Source organism: Drosophila montana, unplaced genomic scaffold (assembly GCF_035044405.1).
Source record: "Drosophila montana isolate Dmon_TW-CO22-7 unplaced genomic scaffold, ASM3504440v1 contig_3200_1, whole genome shotgun sequence".
Classification (NCBI taxonomy): Eukaryota; Metazoa; Arthropoda; class Insecta; order Diptera; family Drosophilidae; genus Drosophila; species Drosophila montana.
The window spans coordinates 2,256,493-2,278,040 of NW_026998080.1; the positions used below are offsets into that span (position 1 = coordinate 2,256,493).

At 40.9% G+C, this 21,548-nt stretch overlaps 3 protein-coding genes across 4 annotated transcripts; all 3 read right to left on the minus strand.

Annotated features, from left to right (window-relative positions):
- Positions 1-385: 385 nt before the first annotated feature.
- LOC135431699 (putative inorganic phosphate cotransporter) lies at positions 386-7,273 on the minus strand. 2 transcript variants are annotated; one of them, XM_064686952.1, is made up of 4 exons: positions 6,778-7,273; positions 2,113-2,249; positions 978-2,057; positions 386-908 (listed from the first exon to the last, which is right to left on the minus strand). In XM_064686952.1, the coding sequence occupies exons 1-4, from the start codon at positions 6,875-6,877 to the stop codon at positions 744-746; spliced, it is 1,482 nt and encodes a 493-aa protein (XP_064543022.1). In that variant the 5' UTR covers positions 6,878-7,273; the 3' UTR covers positions 386-743. The 2 variants fall into 2 exon arrangements, with proteins under 2 accessions (XP_064543022.1, XP_064543023.1); XM_064686953.1 differs by lacking the exon at positions 6,778-7,273 and adding an exon at positions 3,456-3,615.
- An 8,249-nt stretch (positions 7,274-15,522) lies between these two features.
- Positions 15,523-17,375, minus strand: LOC135432170 (putative inorganic phosphate cotransporter). Its single transcript, XM_064687691.1, has 3 exons — positions 17,117-17,375; positions 15,979-17,052; positions 15,523-15,904 (listed from the first exon to the last, which is right to left on the minus strand). The coding sequence occupies exons 1-3, from the start codon at positions 17,279-17,281 to the stop codon at positions 15,653-15,655; spliced, it is 1,491 nt and encodes a 496-aa protein (XP_064543761.1). The 5' UTR covers positions 17,282-17,375; the 3' UTR covers positions 15,523-15,652.
- Positions 17,376-18,586: 1,211 nt separating this feature from the next.
- On the minus strand, positions 18,587-20,974 carry LOC135431777 (putative inorganic phosphate cotransporter). The gene is made up of 4 exons (XM_064687088.1): positions 20,853-20,974; positions 20,256-20,392; positions 19,128-20,201; positions 18,587-19,054 (listed from the first exon to the last, which is right to left on the minus strand). Exons 1-4 carry the CDS (start codon positions 20,872-20,874, stop codon positions 18,854-18,856), a joined length of 1,434 nt encoding a protein of 477 aa, XP_064543158.1. The 5' UTR covers positions 20,875-20,974; the 3' UTR covers positions 18,587-18,853.
- Positions 20,975-21,548: the final 574 nt, after the last annotated feature.

Consider the following 21,548-nt stretch of genomic DNA (forward strand, 5'->3'; position numbering starts at 1 on the left):
CAAGATGGCTAGATCGACTCGGCTATTGAATCTTAAAAAGAATATATACACGTTATGGGGTCGGCTATTGTTCCTTCTGACTGTTGCATACAAGGGTACAAAACAATATACCCCATTACCCATTTTCAATGGGATCAGGGTATAGGACTAGAAAATTGTTGCCGCTTGCTCACGTTGCTCATGACGTTGCATTTGCAAAACACACTTTTATGGCTGCATTGCTTCTGATGATTTTCATTCACCTTTTCAATCACTTGCCGGTCAAATTTTCTAAACAATTTCAGTAAAAATTTTAGCTTCGCAGATCTTACGTTTTAGGTTTATTCATTCCGGACTAGGGCTTTCTTATACATATATAAACTTTGGATTGATATGTTTAAACGCATTTTTTTGGTTTCTTAACATTTTATTTTTATATATATTCTTTCTTTCGTTATTTGGACTTTATACACATATGCAACAAGGCCTTATCTACAGACTACATGCTAAACTTAGACGACAAATTCAGATAATATATATATATATATGTTTATATATATATATATATCATAGGGTACAATATGGAAATACGAAACAAACGCGAATTCGCTAGGGCGATGTGAGAATACATCTCCTCGAATTACAGTTAGATTGGCGGCTTCTGTCGATCGTTGATCGAACCAGCCAGTGGGCTGGAAATGTGAACTAGATGACTAGCGATTCTCTCTCTCTCTCCCTCGTCGGGGGACGCACCAGGCGCACCTCTAATGCTGAGACTCCACCTGCGGTGTGGAGTGGCGACGCGGCTTGGCGGGTGGATCGTTCCACGGCTGCACATTGGCGCGGCCAAAGATGACGAAGAGTCCATTGCCAACCAGATAAATGCCGGCGGCAATAAAGAAGACAACGCGCCACTGTTCCACATCGTGCTGCAAGGAGAAAGTGAGAGAAAGTCATTAGCATGCCTGCTGCTCGAAGGGTTCGCCACAGGCACTCACCTCATTGGTGACAATGAATCCGACCAGGAGCGGCGCAATGATGCTCATGATGTTGCCCACACAGTTGGTGATGCCCATGAGAATGCCCGCAAAATTGGGCGACAGATCAATATGATTGATCTGAAAACCAAGATAACAGGAGCCATTGAAGCCAACTGTTATGGTCAGGAGGATGACAGCCAGATTGCTCTGATCACTGCTGACATAGGCCAGGCCGATGAGCGCGCACATGGGCACCCACAGGCCGATGGAGTTGAAGAGCTTCCGGCTGACCACAGTCGAGATGCAGTTGCGCTTGTTCAGCCACATGGCAATGGCCGAGAACATAAACGACATAATGAACATGGCAGCGTAGGGTAGAGCTGAGAGCAACGCATTCGACTTGATATCCTTGCCCAGCACGTTCTTCATATAGCTAGGTATTTCGGTGAGCAGCGTCCAGAAGCCCCAGTTGTTGGCACTGTGCGACGCAATGAGCGCCAAGAAGGCCGGCGAGGTGAAGAAACTGAGCCAGGGCGTGTGCATCTGCTCCTTGGGCTGCTCCGACACCGCTTCGCTGGCCTGCGCCATCTCGATCATCTTAAGCTCCTCCGTAGAGATTTTCTTGTATTGCGCCGGCGAGCTGGCGCCCCAAATGAAATAGAGTATGGCCCAGATGCAGCCAACGCCTCCGGAAATGTAAAAGATGCTCGGCCAGCCAGCGGAAGAGGAGGCGAGCAGTCCGCTCGTGGCCAGCATGAGAATGGTGCCAAACTGATTGCCCGCATAGGCGGCGGTGCCCAGCACGGGTCGCTCATTGGGCGGCACCCAGGCCGAGAGCAGCGTGTGCACGGATGGAAAGACCACGCCCTGGCACAAACCCTCTACGACGCGCAGGGCGCAGACCAGCTGCCAGCCGCCCAACTTGGCAAACAGAGGCGTCAGTATATTAAGCACCGAGCAGATGGACAGACCCGTCAGCAGCGTGATCTTGCCGCCAAATTTGCGAGCCAGCTGTCCGGAGGGCACCTGGGTAAGCACGTAGCCCCAGAAGAAGCTGCTCAGCAGCAGGGACTTGGTCTTCTCCGGCCATTTGTACTCCTGAAAGCATTAATTGTAAGCTTACATTGTATGTATATGTGTGGACAGTACTTACAGGAAAGTGGGGATTAGCTTCAGCAGCATCTGTCATGGCCACGACAGCCACAGATAGGTTGACGCGCTGAGCGTAGGCAACGGCCAGGGCGAGAAAGAAGAGGAACGTTTGCAAGTGGCGAATACCCAGACCATGTTCTGAAAATATAAATAGATTGCGATTGGTCGTTAGTACGCATAATCAAGACATACGTAATATTGAACTTCAACTTGGTTCACACATGTCTACACTTGACAGATCGATTAGCCAGACGCCTTCAATATGTGCTATCAGCTATTGGCTGTAGGTCACCTGTAGGTCAGTAGCCTGCTGTCACTCTTTAGCTAAAATCTTTTGCTTTTGCGTAGTACTTAAATGGAATATTTCCCCAACAGGCCCCCACAGCCAAACACATCTACACGTGGCTGCCCATGAAGCGGGCAGCTATACATAATCATATAATCGTATATCAAGGCGTGTTTTTACCACCTCTTTGTTGGCAGATACTATCGCAGACGTTCGCTTCATTTCGTTTCAGATTTACCATAGCTTATCTGGCCAGACGAGCAGATAAATTATGTGCTTGCCACCGAAACGCGGCTACCAGTGTTTATTGGGCGAGGGTCTGTGTGGGTTATGAGAATACCCAAAGAAAAAAAAATTCCATTCACACTGATTGTTTATCTGGGCTTTCGCCCCCGCCAAAACTGGCGCCAATTTGGCAGCCGCTTTGTCGTCATAGCCACGCCCCCACCCCTGCTTACGCCTGTCCTTTGTGGGTGTTTTAGGTGGCAAGATAAGTTTCTGCTTTGTTTCGGATGAATAGACCTGGTTAAGATATAACCGCCTTACGCTGCTTTTTTATAGTCTTAGCACTTGAAGCAGATTTACAGCTGTAGTTATAAAATTTGGGGGGCTCGTCTTTAACGTCAGTTTCTTATCATGTCGGTTAAACGTGTTTAGAGATTAAAAGCCTTTTAGCTGGAGAACTTATTTTACGGCTCCCTCTTAATTTAAAACATTATAACAAACTATTTTAACTAAGCACATAATTTTTTCTAGTTGAAGATCGAGTACACTTGAGAGATCACTCTGCTATGCAGAACCAGTTAGATCAATATAATATATAGACAATCATTCAGAACTAACAGCTTATATATAGCCCGTCAGTTGCCATCGCGATTGCCGAGCTCCAGTGAAGCGGAACAAATGCGTATCTCGGAAGACACACAAATGTATAAGAGCTGTGTAAATATGCTATTATTAATTAATTTTAACAATTATCAATTCACTTCAGCCAAACTTTATTGACTTATTGACACAATAGTTGGGCTAAACTCAACGAGCCCGCAAACGCCACAAACCTTGCTCTTCATCAAAGCGACGATTCTTCACCATGGCGAAAATTGAATTCTTTCAAAGTTACTTATGAAAATGAATCAGTATTGTAATTTTTTTGAGTATTTGATGAAAACTGCTCTATGTGACAGAACCTCACGCCACGAAGCCTGTTCAATAACTAACTGATTGATGCTTTATAGAGCATCTGATTTGTAAAGACTACAAGTTCTAATAATTTTCAACACCTTCAATGCTTGACTAGATGCGCCTAATCTAACAACGGCTGTGTATGTGTGTTTGTGTGATTTAAATGTGTATGCTGTACATACATTTATTAATATACTTTTAAATGTTAGCCCATAGCTAAGCCTGAGTCGAGCGTTTATGCATATCTGGTTCATCTTAAAATACGCACAATAAATCTTCGATTGAATCGCTCTCAATCATACAATTTTTTGAATATTTTCATATCGCTGCATGAAAATAAATTACGTGCACAAAACTTATCTAAAATCGAACTGTGCTTTAAACTTGACCTAGATTTTATCTTAAAAACATATTTAAACTAAGCCGTTAGCTACTTGAAAGTAAATGCAGTTGGCAATGCTGCGCTTTCAAAATTAAAGCTTTCAAGCAGAGCTTTTGTCGGCGGCAAACTTTTACAACTTTTGTTCTGACAAGTCAAAGCTTATTGCTTACAACAGTGATGACACCACATAACGACCCGCAGCTTTAGACTAAGCTTTGCTTCGCTTTTTTTTGTCGCATCTCGGCAAAGCTCTCGTTAAAGTTGACTGATCGCGGTTAGCCGAGTGCACTTGTAATTGTAATAACAATTATTAGGTTTTTCTCACACACCTGAAAGCGTGGCACGAACGACGCCTGCGAATGATAAATAGGTGGCAGTTGGCCACGCTGATGCATAAGTCACTGAGCTTAGCCCCACAGTTAGTAAATAGTTATTAGATAGATTTGTAACAAGGGCCTCAGCAGACTCGACCAATTAAGAATCTGATAGGCTGAGGGCTCGCTTGTGCGCATATTGCGTATACGCCTCGGGGAATATTCTCAAGTGAGCGCGATAAGCGAAGGTACTTATTACTTAATGCATTGTTTTCAGTTTGATTTTTCCTGCACGCTTACACATTAAGCCCAACGACTTTGAAGTGTCCATCAGATAGAGTTACCGATAATGACAAGGCAACAGCAAGCAGATAATGGCTGCATGCCACTTGTTGATAGCTGATGGAAAATCTGATTTGTGCGTCAATGTGCCAAAATGTATGTCACACATATTGACTCTGCGAGGGTCTATCATACTCTTTGCTCATGCTCAAACGTAATTTTAAATTTTCTTCTTTTTTATTTTTGGCAGACGCGAAACTCGCTAAGCGTGTTTTATTTAGCCGTAGCTGTATCTGTATCTGTATCTCATTGCGAGGCTAGTCAGCATTGAACTTGGCACTTGAGTGTGTGTGGCATATTTGTGTGTGTGTGTGTGTGTGTGTACCTGCTGTGCTGGTGTCAACATAAACATAAACCTAACGCCTTGTGCCGGCGCCTGGCGCCTGCCGCCTACCTTGCCGCTGTGAATAATTTGTACGTTTTTTTTAAGTATATTACAATTACATAATCAAAAGTCGGCATCGTTTTAAATATATAATTTATGTCTTTACGGAAGGAATTTCAATTATTTTTGTCAAGTGCTAAAATAAAACAAATTAACATATATATTAAACATATACATACACACAGATACGTATATATATATATATATATATATATATATTTATGCATTTAGCTGGAAATGAAGTGCAGGAGGAGGCCTGTGCACCTTCCTGTAATTAGCGTTCGATCCCTTTTTAATTGTATCTGGCGACAGCAGCTGCACGCGATTTGACTTTTGTCAAAGCAGGAACATAAACTGAGCTCAGCAAATATGCGAGATTTATGTTTAAGCCATATACGTAGCTAATTGTTCAAAGAAAGTATCTCTAGTTGGCAGCCGGGTAGCTAGTCTCTAGCTGCTAGTATCTTAAATCGGTTGCAGTGCTTGACATGCGCTGTCGCTCATTAAGCGATCTGTACTAAACTGGAATCTCGCCGGAGAGTCTCTCGAGAGTGTGTCTTGATAGACTGCCTGGCTGTCGTTCTGTGCTGTGCGTGCTTGTCATTGTTCGCCTGCCCGTCGGCCCGCCCCACAGACTTAGTCAGGCGGCGTTGACAAGCACAATCTGTTTGCTCCAGCTCCAATTGCTGTGCAAATTTGCATACAAACTTTGACGATTGACGGCCAGAAGCAGTGCAAGTGCTTGTTGTTGTTGTTGCTCTGCTGCTGTCAGCTTCCTGTCTGTTTGGACATGTTTTGGAGGCACCTTTCCAGGTCGGCACATGAGTGCCGTACCAGCTTTAGCACTCCGTTGTATATGCCCATGCAAATTTATTATCTAATTAGCAGGGGCTAATCATAATATCATATAAATATAATTAATACGCTAACTCTGCACTCAAAATATAACTTACGGAATTGGAAAGTTAAACATTTGCGCATCTAGCTAAACAACCCTTTGAGCTCTTGTGCAATTGCCTAAGTGCTAAACAATTTCACTCAACACTTTTTAATGACAGCTTCAAGTCGGCTGATGCCAAAAATTTCACTTCGTTTGCCGCGCCACATTTGGTTTATGTTTATGAAAATTGAGTTAACAAAAACTCCAATAAAAGAATAATTAAAAAATAAATATTTGCACAGAACTATTCAAGTTCTTCTTCTTTTAGATCAGATCATGTTTTTCTTTTTATTAAGTCAAAGTCACGCAGAGTTCAATAAAATTCGAATATTATTTATCAGCTCTGTTTGGAATTTGTTTGCCTATAGAATTAAATTTGTGAACATGACTCTTAAGATCAGCAAAAAAACAATATACATATATATAAAAATTTACTTTTCGAATCAAAATCAAAATGTTTGAATATAATATGTATGCATTGATTCAGAGAGTTTTACAATGTATTTAATATGCGAGCGAATAAATAAGTTTCAACTATTCAAATATAGTATATAAATTTCTATCAAATTTAATTGAACAATTTTTTTATATGTATTTAAATTATGACAAATTTTTTATTCAACAAAATATTTTCAAAAATATGATTTTACGGCTATTGCAACACTTAAGCAAATCTTTTGAGCATGAATTTAATATTAATTAATAATAATAATAATTATTATTATTAAACAGTTTTCTTATCCTTTCTAACACATTAATTTCGAATTTATCCGGACAAACAATACTTTTAACAGTTCTCCCTCATATTGCGATCATCTCATGCCCTAAAACTTACTTGCGCCCTCCGCTTCCGCTCCCTTTTTGTTTTCCACTGAGGTACCGTTAACATTGACAGCCATATTTCCTTTATTTCCGCCACAGCACATAAACTTCATGATTCTTTGTATGTTTTAGTACAAATTTTAAGAAATATAGCGCAAATTTCTTATTTTAATTTATTTGGGTTTTTATTTATTTTGCATTTGTTCCGTTGGCAGCTTGATGATGATTATTTTTGTTTTTTTGCAACTGTTTTTTCTATTGTTTACGACCGTTGTTCGCGTAAATGAATTATTTTTTAGAATCAGTTTAATGTGCCGTAACAATTGGGTTAATTTTGCCGCACTCCTCACACTACTACTGCCCAGCAATTTGCAGGGTATCGATCGTGGCCAATGCGATTGCTTGCATTTTAACCGTTTCGAATGCAAAACAAACCGATTGTTTTAGCCTTTAACTTTCGATAGACCGTTCGACGATAGAATATATATGGGCTGGACGCGTCGCGCTTGCAGTTTACAGACCGACTGAACGCTGAGCCGACGCTGGCCGCTCCATTTATATGGCAATCGCATTCGGCGCTGCCCGCCCGGTGTCGCCGCTTTCTACGCTCGGCCACTTGAACACGCTCCCGTCGAGCGGCGGCGGCGCTTGTTGTAAGCGTCGCTGTTGCTGTCGTTGTCGCTTTCGGCGGCGACGTCAGCATGAGCGGCACTTGAGCGTCACGTTAACTCCCAGCACACTTCTAGCCCGTGGACAGCTGGGGTGTCCGCTAGGGACATACAACTCGAATCGAATCTTATCGGAATCTTCTTCAGATTAGACTTTGCACGGTGCAAGCCACGAGCAAGTCAACCGCCGGGGACACTGTGCCGCCTCTGGCCATGGCCCAATATCAGGTGTCGCCGATCAATCTATAAATACGAGAGATCCGGATGCTCTTCATAAACCATCATTATATACAGGCCACACCTCTCAGTGTGCTATCATAATGTACCCATGCATGCCTGGTACCGAAATGTCACAATGGAAAATTTATTTCGGGAATACCTAATGAGACTTCTCCGCCTAATGCCTGAGACATGATCTTCGAGCATGATCACCGCACGGTACTACGCCGTGCTGCCGTGCTGCAAGCCAAAACAAGCTGCTTTAAACGCCTCAAACTGGTTGATGGGGCAACAACAATTTGGCACAGCTTGACTGCGCGCCTTGGCCAGAAGCAACAGTTGGCCTAAAGCACACTTGACACATCGCACATTCCTCAAATGCCGATCATTTAGCACTTGACATTCGACACAATCGCAGACTTTTACTTTCTTTTCCGATTAGAACGGAATCATTTAGAATGGACTTTTCACAGCTGTGTGTTAGCCGCAGCAATAGTTGGCTTAATAATGATTGGAAATTCTTCGCCACGTATAGTTCATGCCTGGGTGAACCAATGGAATTCTCATTGTTATGTCGACTTTACACCGACTGTGTGTGTGCGAGTGTGTGTGTGACTGTTTTTGCCCTTTTTGTTTTTTTGTTTTTAATATAGTTTTTTATATTGTCATCACGTTGACGCCGCTTTTGGAATTTTATTTTAGACAATAATTGAATTTTATTGCCCGTTCACTGACAGCAATTGATTTTTTCGTATATTTAAACTGCATTTCCCAGTCATTCAATTTGAACAACTGATGACAGCAGTGCACATACATATGTATTTGCATCCAATCAAATGTTTCAGTTTGAAATATTACCAAAGGCTGAATGTAGATATTATAAAAACAAAAAAAAACCCATTTACATTTATTAACAATTATCAGGGAATTATACCTTTTGCTCGAATATCCCCTAATTTCCAGACAGGTTTTTCTCAATGTGATTAATGAAAACTAAATCAATGCTTGATTTGAGGTTAACTAATATGAAATAAGTTTAATTCATTTAAAGTGCAGTAAGAAATCTGAAAGATTGTTTTACTTATTCATCCCATAGCACTTTTCTCAGCCTGCACTAATCAATTAAAAGAAATCCCTGATTCAATCTTAATTTAAAATCAAACGACCAAGTTATTGACACTCAAGTTCTAAAATCTGCTGTAGAAACAGCTGTTACATTTTGTTTAGTTCCGGCTGTATATTAAAGATTTATGAGGCTCGTGCCAGGCACTCAACTCTCAGATTTTCACTACATATAAAATAGAAATCGAAAATCATTAAAAGATGCCAACAACCATAAATCGTAGACCAATTGAACAAATACGATTAGTCAAAGACGAATACATTTTGTGTCTGCCTGCAACCAAATGATGCAGCACTTCCCTGTACTCGAAAAACCCAGCCACGCTATTCTTTAGTACTTGCACTTGTATCTGTAGCTGTAGCTAAGACTGTATCTGTAGATGTAGCTGTATCTGTAGCTGTAACTGTACTGTGTAAATATGCATCTGTACCAGTTGAGGTACATAATAATGATAATACGAGTTGTTTGAGCCGTGTGTTTAGATTCTTTTTGTTTTGTCAGCCGTAGTGTTTAGGGGCGATTCGGCTCGAATATAATTACCGGGGCAATGCAATTGCATTTCAAATTGGCCCCTGTTCATGTTCGGTTAGACATACGGGCATACGAGGCAGCAGCCGCAATTATACTATTGACATATTTTATACAACAACTAAATAAACAGTTGCAATGCATTACATTTATTTATTTTACGACGTGTCTCCCGCATGCTAACCAGCTCATCGCATTTTGTCAATATTATTCCTATACTCTATATTCAAAAAAATAATAATAAAAACGGGTATCTTAAAGTTAGGCATGACTGTAAAAGTTAACTTTTAGCTACATTTTCTGTTGATCAAATCTAAAAAACATACAATTCTAGCTGAACATTTAAAGATATAGCTGAGACATTTAGCTCACATATAGCACATCTTTTATTTATTCCATTAAAGTCAGCTAATAAATGCCTGCAATTTGGGAATTGTTGATTGAGTGGTAGATAAGAGCATTTTACTGCTTACAGGATATTTTCGAACCAGGCACTCTCCATTACCCAGTTCTATTTTGTTTCAGATATGCAAAACGTGCCGTTGCCTGAACTTGACCATAGCCAAAGTCGGCTGGCCAATTCAGTTCCTTAATTTTTCGTTACGTGCACTTGCCCGTCGGTCACATGTAAATTCAAGTTCAAGTTCCCAGTTTTAGCCACCCGCTCAATGGAAACTCAGTCGGGCAAAATTGGCGAATATCGGTATCGGTATTACTCGGTATTGTGAGCACAGCGCTGTGCATGCTAATTACCATATGATCGCCGATTTCGGCCAAAAAACTGCCCAGTTGAGTCGGCGCTCAATGACATTGATTAGGCGGCCCCCTCCCGCGCTCTCATCAAAAAAGCAAAGCCTAGGCCAAGCGGTTGCTTAACTATTCAAATAGCGATTCCATTTTGCGATTTTGGTCTGCGGTCTTTCAACCGAACCTCATTACGTATTTACGTACATTGAATGGGGAAATTTGATTTAATATGCGATCGTTAATATATAGTGTCATATGTATTTATTCTCTGGGGTTTCTAAATAGCTGTATGCAAATTCAAAAAGCATTTATAAAACTATTTTTAATTGCAAATCGGCTGGTTGTAGAAATAAAACTGATTACAATTTGGTCCGTGAATTTTATATATTTAGACTGGGTTAAACTTTAAATAATTATATATTTGTGCGATCTTGTGATTCACCAAAAAAACTTAGAAATGGAGCATATCATTTCGCTAATATCACATAAACAACTATGCCACGCACAATAATGAGTATTATCGAGTACATGTTAAAATGATTTAAAAGATATCAAAAATGTTACAGGCATTGACGCGCGAAGTGCGTCAATTGTCTGTCAAGTAAAATGTTTATCGATAAAAACTTAGAAAAGTTGTCTCTCATTCAATGCAAGCGAGAACCAAAGAAGAACCAAGATTCAAATTAAAAAAAAAGCAGTAAATATCGAACATTAGATACTCTATCTCAGACATGATCTAAAAGAATCAAGTCCATGAACTTTCTTTTTAATATACCCTATAAACCCGAGTTCTTATCTAATCAGCGAATACATAATTTAATTATAAGCCCATCAGGTAACGATTTATTAGTAAAGTCATAAAACACTCGTCCCTATCAGTTGTGTATTGGCGTAACAGCAAAAATAAGACGATGTACACTTTGGGAAAACAACAAAAAGAATATCAGGTAGTCCCCAGAACTGTTGCGATAAGCCGAAATGGGAACGACAACGAGGCGAGCTTAGTACATTATCAGTAACTCACAGCTGCTCTATAAATTGGACTGTAACTAATTAGACGCCCATTAAAATACCTTTCCGCACAAATATGTGAGCGTAAAATGGGTTTAATTTGTTTTAATTAGCTTAGCGTATGAGAAAACTACCTTTTGGTATGGCAAACAAGGTGTCAACACAGCAGGTGTCATTACAGTTCCAAAGTTGGCTCTTTGTTGCATATCTTAGGGCTGTAAACAAAATTAATTTATAAACATATTGTAGTGTATGCCCTAACAGAATACCCTGTACTTAAATATAAAGTATGCAGCACTTTGTTGCATACAATAACAATTATATAGTAAAACAGCCCAGAGCCACTTTATTATGTATTGGCAACGCGGTTCACTAGCCTCACTAGCTGACCGTTTATGCTCACGCTCCGCAATATATATGCTCACTAATACAGGCATATGCGAGCTACTCACTCTCCCTCTCTTTGTAGCTGTTAACCAATAACAGCATAAGTATATATGTATATCTATAGGCTAAGCGCACCATTTAAAACGCAAAACTGCACTGACTGTTTAATTGTAATATATATATTTGTGACAAAACAAAATAAAAATTTCTACAATATTAAAAACATAAATTAAAAATGGAACGCAGAATATAGTTGACAATAATTGTAGAGTGATTCGACCACAGCTCGCCGGGATGTAACTCCAACTGGCAACTGCTAGTTTCGGCCACCTGAACTGTAGCCTATCTATGCCGGCATTCAGCCTTGCCACGGGAGCCTTTGTTGGTCATCTGACTTGAAAAATCAGGGAATTTCCCATTCTGAGGAGGTGCTCAATGCGGCCTTCCAAATTCCTTAGACATCCAGGCATTGTAAATGACTTAATCAAGTTTAAAATCAAACATAAGTATATCTATCTCTAATGTATGCGTATCTCTGTCTCTGGACTAGAGATTAGCATGGACCTTATTTTCCCCCGTGCCCAAGAACACGATCTCTAAGGGCAGACTACAGTAACTTTTTGCACGTTTTGCCTAAAAATCTTAAACATGATTTTTTCGAGTAATTCAACCAGTCGAAAAAATTAAATCAGCGAGTAAAAATAATATTGGTATTCAGATATTGGGTTGGCTAAATATGCAATAAATGTAAATACCATATTCCTATTTTTGAATTTTGGAAAGAAGTTAATAATTTTAACTTATCTATTCTCGACCATATTTTGCTGCACTGGACCGTACCCAGGTAAATTTTCCCATGTGCGTGTTCGTGCGTGATTGAGAAAGTTTGTTTCGTGTTCGAGTTGGGTCGTGCCATAAAAACCCAGCCCGCGCCCATTTCTACTCTGGTTATATTGCTCTGGGTCATTAGTAAATTTGGCAGCTGTGTTTCCCAGCTACTTTCTATGCATATTCAAGTCTCAAGATTATATTAACATGACCAGACGGATCTTGCAGCTTGTTGCTTACTTACTTACTTACTTATTTCTACTCTTACAATGCTCATTGCAAAACGAAAGACTTAGGCAACGAACTGAAACCTTTTGTGTGTTGTGAGTAGTAAAAGCTGTTGGATGTTTAATTTATTTTTGTTTGATTCATTTTGTACATTATATTAATACTATATGTTAATATATAAACTTGAACTAGTTATAAGTGAGCGAAATAATTAACTTTTGAGACACAGCTTCTTAGACTGAGATTAACGAAAATTAAGCGAGAACGCAATAAAATCTTATTATATTAAACCAAGAAGTTTACATGAATTTTAAATTATAGAATCCCTTCTTACGGCGTAAAACCAAGCTGCAGTAATGGAACACTTTGTTTTTCTTTTAGGTGAGGCAAGTTTCTTGTCAGCTGGAACATTGTCTACCTTTATATGTTATTTTTTTTATTCTGCAGCAAAAGCACAGCCTTCTACATTCACGTAACATTTTTGTTGTTAATCTAGAATATATAAGATGATGATATAAATTCGTCCAATCAACGGCAACGCACAGTTGATAGAGTAGAAAAAGTAACCAATCAGAGAAGGCCTGCCTAGTTTACGTGTTTGAGCATCAAATAGTAGAATACTTGTGGGCTGCCATAAGAATTACAAATGTATAATAAGAATTGAAAATTTTAAGAATAAACTTGAAAAAGGAAAAACTTGATATGCCAGTCGATTACAGAGATCAGTACGAGTTCAAAAAGGTATAACTTTCCAAAATCGGACCATTTTTAGCCGAATTATCGCAAAAAAAAAACAAAAAATCTTCAAAATTATAACGGCATTTTTTCGCGTTTTTCAAATGGCTGTATCTCGGCCAAATAAGCCCCGATCTTGGAAAGATTGGTCGCATTCAACTCGTGGTCACAGCCATTTTTAGCCAACACCGATTTTATTTAATTTTAATTTCAAAAACGAGTCGAAACGTATTATGCACGTCAGCACGAAAGTATGCAGTTCTACTAAAATTCTGCTAAAAACCGCTACAAACGACTATAAATGGCTTTTTCTCGGCCAAAAAAAGCCCGATATCGGGCAGATTGGGCACGAATGTTTTTTTGGAAATGGCGATATCTCAGCTAAATAAAGCCCGATTTCGGAGCGATATACATACATATATATATAATACCTCTTTCTTGACTCGACTTGCAGGAAAGTAATAAACTTGAAACTGCAATCAGTTTGATTATTATACGTATGTTAGACAACTGAACAACGAGGATCCGGATTTGAATCACAGTGGTATTTACGAAATAAGTTAGTTTGATATTTTATAACAGTTGGTGCTGATTAATATAATAGAATATACATATCCTATGCAGTAAATAATTATAAAATGAATCATTAAATAATATATACACATACGAACTAATTGTATAATGTTAATGCTAAGTGTAAAATTTCAAAACATGTGTTATAATGCCCCAAGTTAGATATCTGGCACTTCTGACAGTCTGTTGCAGTGTTGTTAACACACAACTAGCAGGGAAAACTAATTAGTTGAAGCAGTTTGTAAACAAATATTCAAAGACAGCCATATATAAATACTATCTGGTATTTCCCAGCCCCGTCCGGTACAAGATTTTTGCTTCAAAAAGAAATCAAATTTTCAACCATGTTTCGCTTATGGAAATTTTAAATCTGGTCGGACTTTCCTGAGTTCCACTTCTAAAGTTATCTATATATCTCGTTCATACGACTCACATTTCCATCGAGGGATCTTGGATTTTGCGGCAAAGTGAATGAATTTCCAATCAGATCCTTAAAAATGAATTCAAACCGAAACATCCATCATCTACCAATTCTTTGATCCTTAAAAATGAATTTTGGGCCGATCGGATGGTAAGCAAAAAAAAAATCATACAACTGTTTTACGCAATTTTCCGCGATTTTCCAACGACCTCGTCTCAGCGTACGCCTTCCTCACATATGGCAAGTACAAAAAAAATTGCAGCTTTCTTTCTCTTACGGCTTGAGCTGTGCTTTGATCACCAGTGAGTCAGTCCGTCGCTCAGTCCGTCAGTTAGGAAGAGCAATTTTATATATAAACAAGTACTTAACTAAGTACTGAGTAACCCGCTCTGAAATTAAACTGAATGGGACTCAGCTGATTTTGTTTATAGACATTTTCTTGATACAATTGCAAAACGATTTGGGTTGGCAAATGACAAAGCAGAGCAGATAAAGTGAATGACTTAATAATAGTTTGTTGGTAAACAAACAATACAAACACCAACACCAACACAAATATACGTAGCATATGCCCGTGGAACAGGGAGCAATATTTATTGAACCGGCGGCTGACACTGACAATTCTTATCAAAGAGCAAATACTGAGCGCAGGGCATTATATCAATCGATTGCGATCTGATTGAATTTTATCAGATGGCAAAAACGATTATTAAACGCTTTTCTATAATTGAACTTGGGCTACCGACTGATTAGATAGCCAGAGACCTGCCCCCTTTCAATAAGCTGGTCGCGTGCTCAGCCTCAAGATCTGGCCATGACACACAGGCCAGAGAACACAGAGTTGGCCCTGAACTTAACCCACTAACTGGGGGCACGTAGTGCAAACAGAACCAGGCACTGAGCACAGAAATAGCGGCAATATGTCTGACTATATAAACATATAGTATACACTTTTAGCCTAGTATCAGTGAGTAACGGAATGTTAGTGGCATCGCAAACAGCTGCGACAAATGTTTTGCCAACTGCTCTAAAAGCTCGCACGCTTGTTCGTTGTCTCTATCCGTACGTCGACTCCAGCTCCAGCTGGCTGGTACCAAGCGAAGATATAGGGGCTTATGGCAGAGTGTTTCGCACTAATATACATATAAATGTCAAATATATTTTAAAGAAATTGTCAGATTAGATAATGCAGGGGCAATAGAATCTAGAGTGTGGACCCTTGACTTTTGAATGGTCGAGTGTCGAAATCCGTCCCATTGATTCGTAGCAACAGGAAAAAAAAACAAACAATTGATTTCGAAATCTAATAATATAATTTACCTAAGCTCACATTTATGGCCTTATAAATAAAATAAATTACAACCTGCTTATTTGTTAATACTGATAAATAAAACTAATTGTTCCCCGCTTCCGCCGCAACTCAGTCCATGGCTTTTGCCGTATATCTCTCGGGCCAGCTAATTTGCTGCTCCAGCACTGGATCAATGGGAGGTGCTATGGCTGGAGCAGGTGCACGCTTCTCACTGCACGTCTCTGCGTCTTTAGGCGTCAAATAGTCATCCGCATCCCAAGGCTGCGCCTGCGCCGTGCCCCAAATGAGAAACACGCAGTTGCCCACAAAGAAGATAACGGCGGCAATGCCAAACACAATTTGCCACTGACCGCGATCATGCTGGAGGTGAGTAGAAAAGCAGACCATGAAGAAAACTGATCGTAGACTAACTCAATGTTCCCCCTTCAACTCACCTTGTCCACAACGATAACGCCAGCTATAAGGGGCGTCAGAATGGGTATCACATTGGCCACCGTATTGCTCAGGCCAATCAGGATGCCTGCATGATTGGGCGACAGATCGATGGTATTCAGGGAGCTACCAATTGTGGCGCCACTGTTGACGCCCACGCTGACCGTCATCAAGGCAATGGCAACCTTCGAATGGTCCTCGCCCAAGAATCCGATAACAATCAATGCCGCAGCGGGTATCCAGAAGGAGAGCGTATTGAAGAGCTTCCGCACCGCCGTTAGAGACAACCACTTGCGCTTGAGCAGCACATCGGCCACAATCAGATACACGTAGGAGAGCAGCCACATGGCCAGGAAGGGCAGTGAGGAGAAGACCGCATTGCTCTGTATGTCCATATTCAGTACGCCGTTCATATACGACGGTATCTCCGCCTGCAGCGTACTAAGGCCCCAGGTCTCGGAGCAGCGGGCCACCAGCAGTGCCAGGAAGGGCACGGAGCAGCAAATGGCACGCCAGGGTATGGGTATGATGCGCTCATGGAAGTCCTCATTGTGCTGCAGCGAAGATTCGATATACTTGCACTCTGCCTCGCTGATGAAACGCGACTCGGGCGCATTATTCGCGCCAAAGATGAGCCAGAGTATGCACCAGGCGCCGCACAAAGCGCCCGACACGTACGAGATGCCAGGCCAGCCCATTGCGCCCTTGGCAATCATGCCGCTGATGAACATGGCCAGCACGGTACCGCAGTCCGTGCCCGTGTAGCTGAAGGCGCCCAGACGATTGCGCTCCTCCGGCGGTGACCACATGGCCAGATGCTCGTTGACACACGGAAAGATGACGCCCTGGAACAGGCCCTGCAAAATCCGTATGGCACAGAACACCTGCCAGCCGCCCCAAGAGATGCTCCAGGGCGTAATCAGGCTGAACACGGCTGTGCCACAGCTGGCTATAAAGAGCACGATCTTGGGGCCAAAGCGACGGCACAGAAAACTGCCCGGGCAAAGGGTCAGAATGTAGCCCCAGTAAAAGCTGGAGAGTATATACGATTTATGGCGTTCCGTCCAATTGTATTCCTGCATGCACAGAAAATCCAACACGTCAGCCATGGAATAATGTTTGGATGCACTTTAAACTTACCGGAAAGTTGGGATTTGTTGATGCCGCATTGGTCATTGCGACAATCGCCACGCTGACGTTCAAGCGCGCAATGTGCATGACTGTGAGGCCCAGAAAGAGCAGCAGCGACTGCACATGCCGCAACCCAATGCGTGGCCCCTTGGGCACCTTGCTGAGGCTAGTCATGGTGTGTGGCTCACTAAATGCTTTCTCTTGGAGTTATTTATTCTGTTTTTATTTTTGCTGTGCACTCTATTTGCGCACCGCTTGTTGTGCGGAATGGTTCTGGAGCTATTCGCTACTGTAACGGCGACTTTTATAGAAGCGCACAGTGAGCTGACATCTCGGCTGGCCATGCGGCGCACATCATTCACATTTACCCGGGAGAACTCTAATTAAATAAACAAGACCGCTCTTGACGCAAATCCCTGTAGCTCCACAGCCAAATGACGTTCGCATTTCTTGGGATCCATTGTTTGGGCATTATGTTTAACTTACTTTATTCAAATCAGTCCGATCGGCTTCTGCTCAACTACAAATATTGATAGGCTCTCGCTCTCTCTCTAAAAAAAGGGGGTAAAGAAGTAAAGCAATGTGACGTCTCATTTGAAGCGAGTTGTTTATTTGCATCAAGATTTATGACTGAGTGAGCTTTACTTTTTGCCAACAGCTGTTGCCGCAAGCCGAAGCCACCTGTTGATACTCAAAGTCGAGGCAGCGAGTGAATGAATCTTTTTGAATATTCTTTATGATTTTAATCAAATTGTCCAGCATATAATAATAATGCGTTGATAAGCGATGCTACTTGCTAAATAAATAATAAAAATAATCGATAAGCTTTCAAAATATTGCTAAAACAAAGAAAAAAACACAAATTATCAATTGACTCGAGTGGCATACACTGTAAAAAATTGGATGATTGGATATGTTATAAATAATATAAATATAATATACATATTTTCAGTTGTTTCTATATGTATTGTTAACTATTTTGCTTTAAAGGAAATATTTTTTTGAATTTTATTAAATTAAGTTAATTAAATTTCCTCCAACTTGTGCTCCCGCTTCTTTTCATTTTCTACCTATTTTATTTCTCTCAGCGTACAACTGAACCACTTACTGGCCATAAAGAAACTCTGTCTTGCAGGGGAAAAACAATAGCAGCAGTCAAGGAATATTATTTATAACACTTTATTGGCTCGCTTTAAATAAATTAAAGCTGAATTGAGTTATCACCAGACCGAAAGTCGTGCGATTACAGTAGGCGACAGAAGGAAGAAAAGACACGTCAAACATGCGCGAAGAGAATTCTACGCAGATGTTATGCGCTATGCAACAATAACTTAATAAATCAACATATTCCCAAATAATTTTTTAAAAAGGTATATGTGTAAAATCTAAGAGAGAATATGGGTTCGACTTTCAGGTATGCCTATATTATTAGTAAGTTAGATTGAAAATATAAAGATCGAAAAATTAAAACAAATATCATATATTAGGAAAAACCCCTTGGGGTTTGCTTTATTTCTCTATAACTCTTATCTACTTGTACATATTGCTCACTAACAAAATGGAATGCTGTTGAGTATATATGGCAACTGTTGAGTATATATAACATTATTTCTTGACACTCCTTGGCTTATCGCTTTGGTCAATTGCCAAATAAAACACTCGCACATTTCTTTTGGGTTTATGATGTGATTTAAAATAATACTCGTTCAAGTCAATTGCTAGCAGATTGCGGCCTATCGGTTCCGGTTAACTGCTGATCGTCTTTTTCGATTCGGGTTTTTCGCTTAACGCTGGAGGGTTTGCCAGCTCTGGCTCGGGTCGTAGCAGAAAGTCTTCGGCATTCCAGGGCTGGGAAACAGCCGAGCCAAATGCCAAGAAAATGCAATTGCCCACAAAGAATATCACGGCGGATATTATGAACACTATTTGCCATTGTGCGCGATCACCCTAAAATAAGTAGAAGATAGAACGTTTAGCACTCTTGAAATGTGAGAGAGATAACTATAAAATGAAAGCTCACATTATCGCTGACAATCAGACCAACGGTGAGTGGTGTCAAAATGGGCACCACATTCGCCGCTGTGTTAACAATTCCCATGAGAATGCTGGCATGGTTGGGCGACAGATCAATGGAGTTCAGCGTGCTGCCAATGGTGGCTCCACTGTTGAAGCCCACACTGAGAGTCATCAATACAATGGCCACCGTCTTCTGGTCCACATCGAGAAAGCCAATGCCAATGAGCGTGGCAGCGGGTATCCAAAACGCTATCGAATTGAAGGTTTTACGCAGGACTGTCAGCGTCAGGCATTTGCTCGTGAGCAGCACATCGGCACAGACCAGATAGATATAGGACATAACCCACATGGCCATGAAGGGCAGAGAAGAGTACAGCGCATTGTCCTTAATATCCATTTGCAGCACTCCATTCATATAGGCTGGAATCTCAGCCTGCAGCGTACTTAGGCCCCAGGTCTCGGCGCAACGTGTCACCAACAGAGCCAGAAAAGGCACCGAACTCAAAATAGCTCGCCAGGGTATGGGAATGATGGCTTTGTGATAATTCTCTCCATGCGTTAGAGATGATTCAATGTACTTTCTCTCTGCATCGCTTATCAGACGGGATTCGGTGGCATTATTGGCGGCCAGAAGGAACCATAAGGTGCAGCTGACAAAGGCCACTCCAGCGGATACATAGGATATGCCGGGCCAGCCCATCGGGCCCTTGGCTATCATGCCGCTCACAAACATGGACAATACATTGCCGCATTCGACGCCCGTGTGACTCAGTGCGCCTAGGCGATTGCGTTCCTCTGGCGGCGACCAGCGTGCCAAATGTTGATGAATGCAGGGAAAGATGAGTCCCTGGGCGCAGCCCATGAGCACGCGAATGCCACAGTATGTGGCCCAGCCGCCCCAGCCTATGAACAAGGGCGTGAGGGCGCTGCAGACGCCCGAAGCAAAGGTGGCCCAGAACATGACACTCTTCACACCAAACTGTTTACACAGATATCCACCCAGAAACTGGGTGATGATGTAGCCCCAAAAGAAGCTGGACAGAATATAGGATTTCTCCGCCTCTGTCCAGTCGTATTCCTGTAGAAGATACATGAATTAATCAAAGTTTTGAAGTGGGCGATTGCTACTTACGGGAAAATCTGGATTTGTAGACTCCGCATTAGTCATGGCCACAACAGAGACGCCCACATTAAGACGTCCAACGTAAATAGCGGTTATGGTTATAAATATAAGCAGCGCCTGCACATGGCGTATGCCCAAAATAGGACCTGAAAAATATGATTTATTAATATGGTAAATTCATGGAGGCTTTTAGCACTTTTTATGCGATTAAAGTCTAAATAATCTGACCATGTTGTAAAACATGCGCCTTGACATTTATCAGTCAGCCAGTCTGAATAACCAGACTAGTTTTTATTTATGGGCGATTTCCTATTGTGTGTGGGCTGATTATACACAGATTATAATATTTATGACAAAAGCAATTGAAACACTAAAAACCTATAATTTAAATACTGATGAAAAGACTTTGGATTAATTTTTGGGAATTGCCAAAGTCGGATAAAATATGCCCAACAAGACCATATTTTATATCCAGATAAACTTTCATTGATATGAATTAATCACAGAAACTAAAGCAAATATATTCAATCACTTTACGTTTCATTTCAAATGCTTTCAGAGAATTGCTCAATTTTTAATTAAAATCTCAAGCTATCTAGTCCTTACCTTTGTTCACCTCGGCGGTCATTTTGCCCGTCAGAGTCCTTGATCCAATTAAATAATCAAAAAATAGTTAAGTTCTCCAGAGAGCCACCAGTTTTTGACACGTTCAATCTGTACTACTGACCACAGCCGAATAAATCGTGCTAATGTTAATTCAACTCTTGACACTTTAGTCCGATCGTATCTAGACTGATTATCAAGCATTTTTGGTTACCTTATCAGCATTGATTATCCAACGATAAGGCCGAACACGTGCTACAAAATACCCAGAACGCCAACAAGCCACATTTAAAGAAAATTGAAAACAATGTACAGCAATAAATGAAATATGTGGCCTTAAAGGCAATTACCTTCGTGAGAACATTGTTTGCTGACCTATACCAACAGAAGACCAGCAGCAGCAGCAGCAGAGAAAGAGCGAGAGAAATCTTGTAGACCGAGGCTCGAGCACAGCACAGCACCATATCAAAAATATGTTATTTGACAATCCCAGGCCTATCAGGTGACAAAAATCAGCATGGTTTTGGCCCAGTTAGTTAGTTGTTGATGATATTTCTCGAAAAGCCCTTAAATCGCATTCCTAGCAAGTAGTATGCAGCTTTTGTCGACCGCACAAAAGTATGCAATGATCGTATTAACTTTTTTTTTTCATATATAAGAAAAATAACGTACGCGGTTCCACGCTCCCTTAAAGACCTC

Excerpts from the sequence above, each read along its gene's own strand:
- LOC135431699 (XM_064686952.1), bottom strand. The coding sequence starts at position 6,877 with ATGAAGTTTATGTGCTGTGGCGGAAATAAAGGAAATATGGCTGTCAAT. Across the intron at positions 2,250-6,777 it reads AGCGGAAGCGGAGGGCGCAA|AACATGGTCTGGGTATTCGC; the intron begins GTAAGTTTTAGG and ends TTATATTTTCAG. Across the intron at positions 2,058-2,112 it reads AAGCTAATCCCCACTTTCCT|GAGTACAAATGGCCGGAGAA; the intron begins GTAAGTACTGTC and ends TAATGCTTTCAG.
- LOC135432170 (XM_064687691.1), bottom strand. The coding sequence starts at position 17,281 with ATGACTAGCCTCAGCAAGGTGCCCAAGGGGCCACGCATTGGGTTGCGG. Across the intron at positions 17,053-17,116 it reads CAACAAATCCCAACTTTCCG|GAATACAATTGGACGGAACG; the intron begins GTAAGTTTAAAG and ends CTGTGCATGCAG. Across the intron at positions 15,905-15,978 it reads GCGTTATCGTTGTGGACAAG|CATGATCGCGGTCAGTGGCA; the intron begins GTGAGTTGAAGG and ends ACTCACCTCCAG.
- LOC135431777 (XM_064687088.1), bottom strand. The coding sequence starts at position 20,874 with ATGACCGCCGAGGTGAACAAAG. Across the intron at positions 20,393-20,852 it reads GACCGCCGAGGTGAACAAAG|GTCCTATTTTGGGCATACGC; the intron begins GTAAGGACTAGA and ends CATATTTTTCAG. Across the intron at positions 20,202-20,255 it reads CTACAAATCCAGATTTTCCC|GAATACGACTGGACAGAGGC; the intron begins GTAAGTAGCAAT and ends TATCTTCTACAG.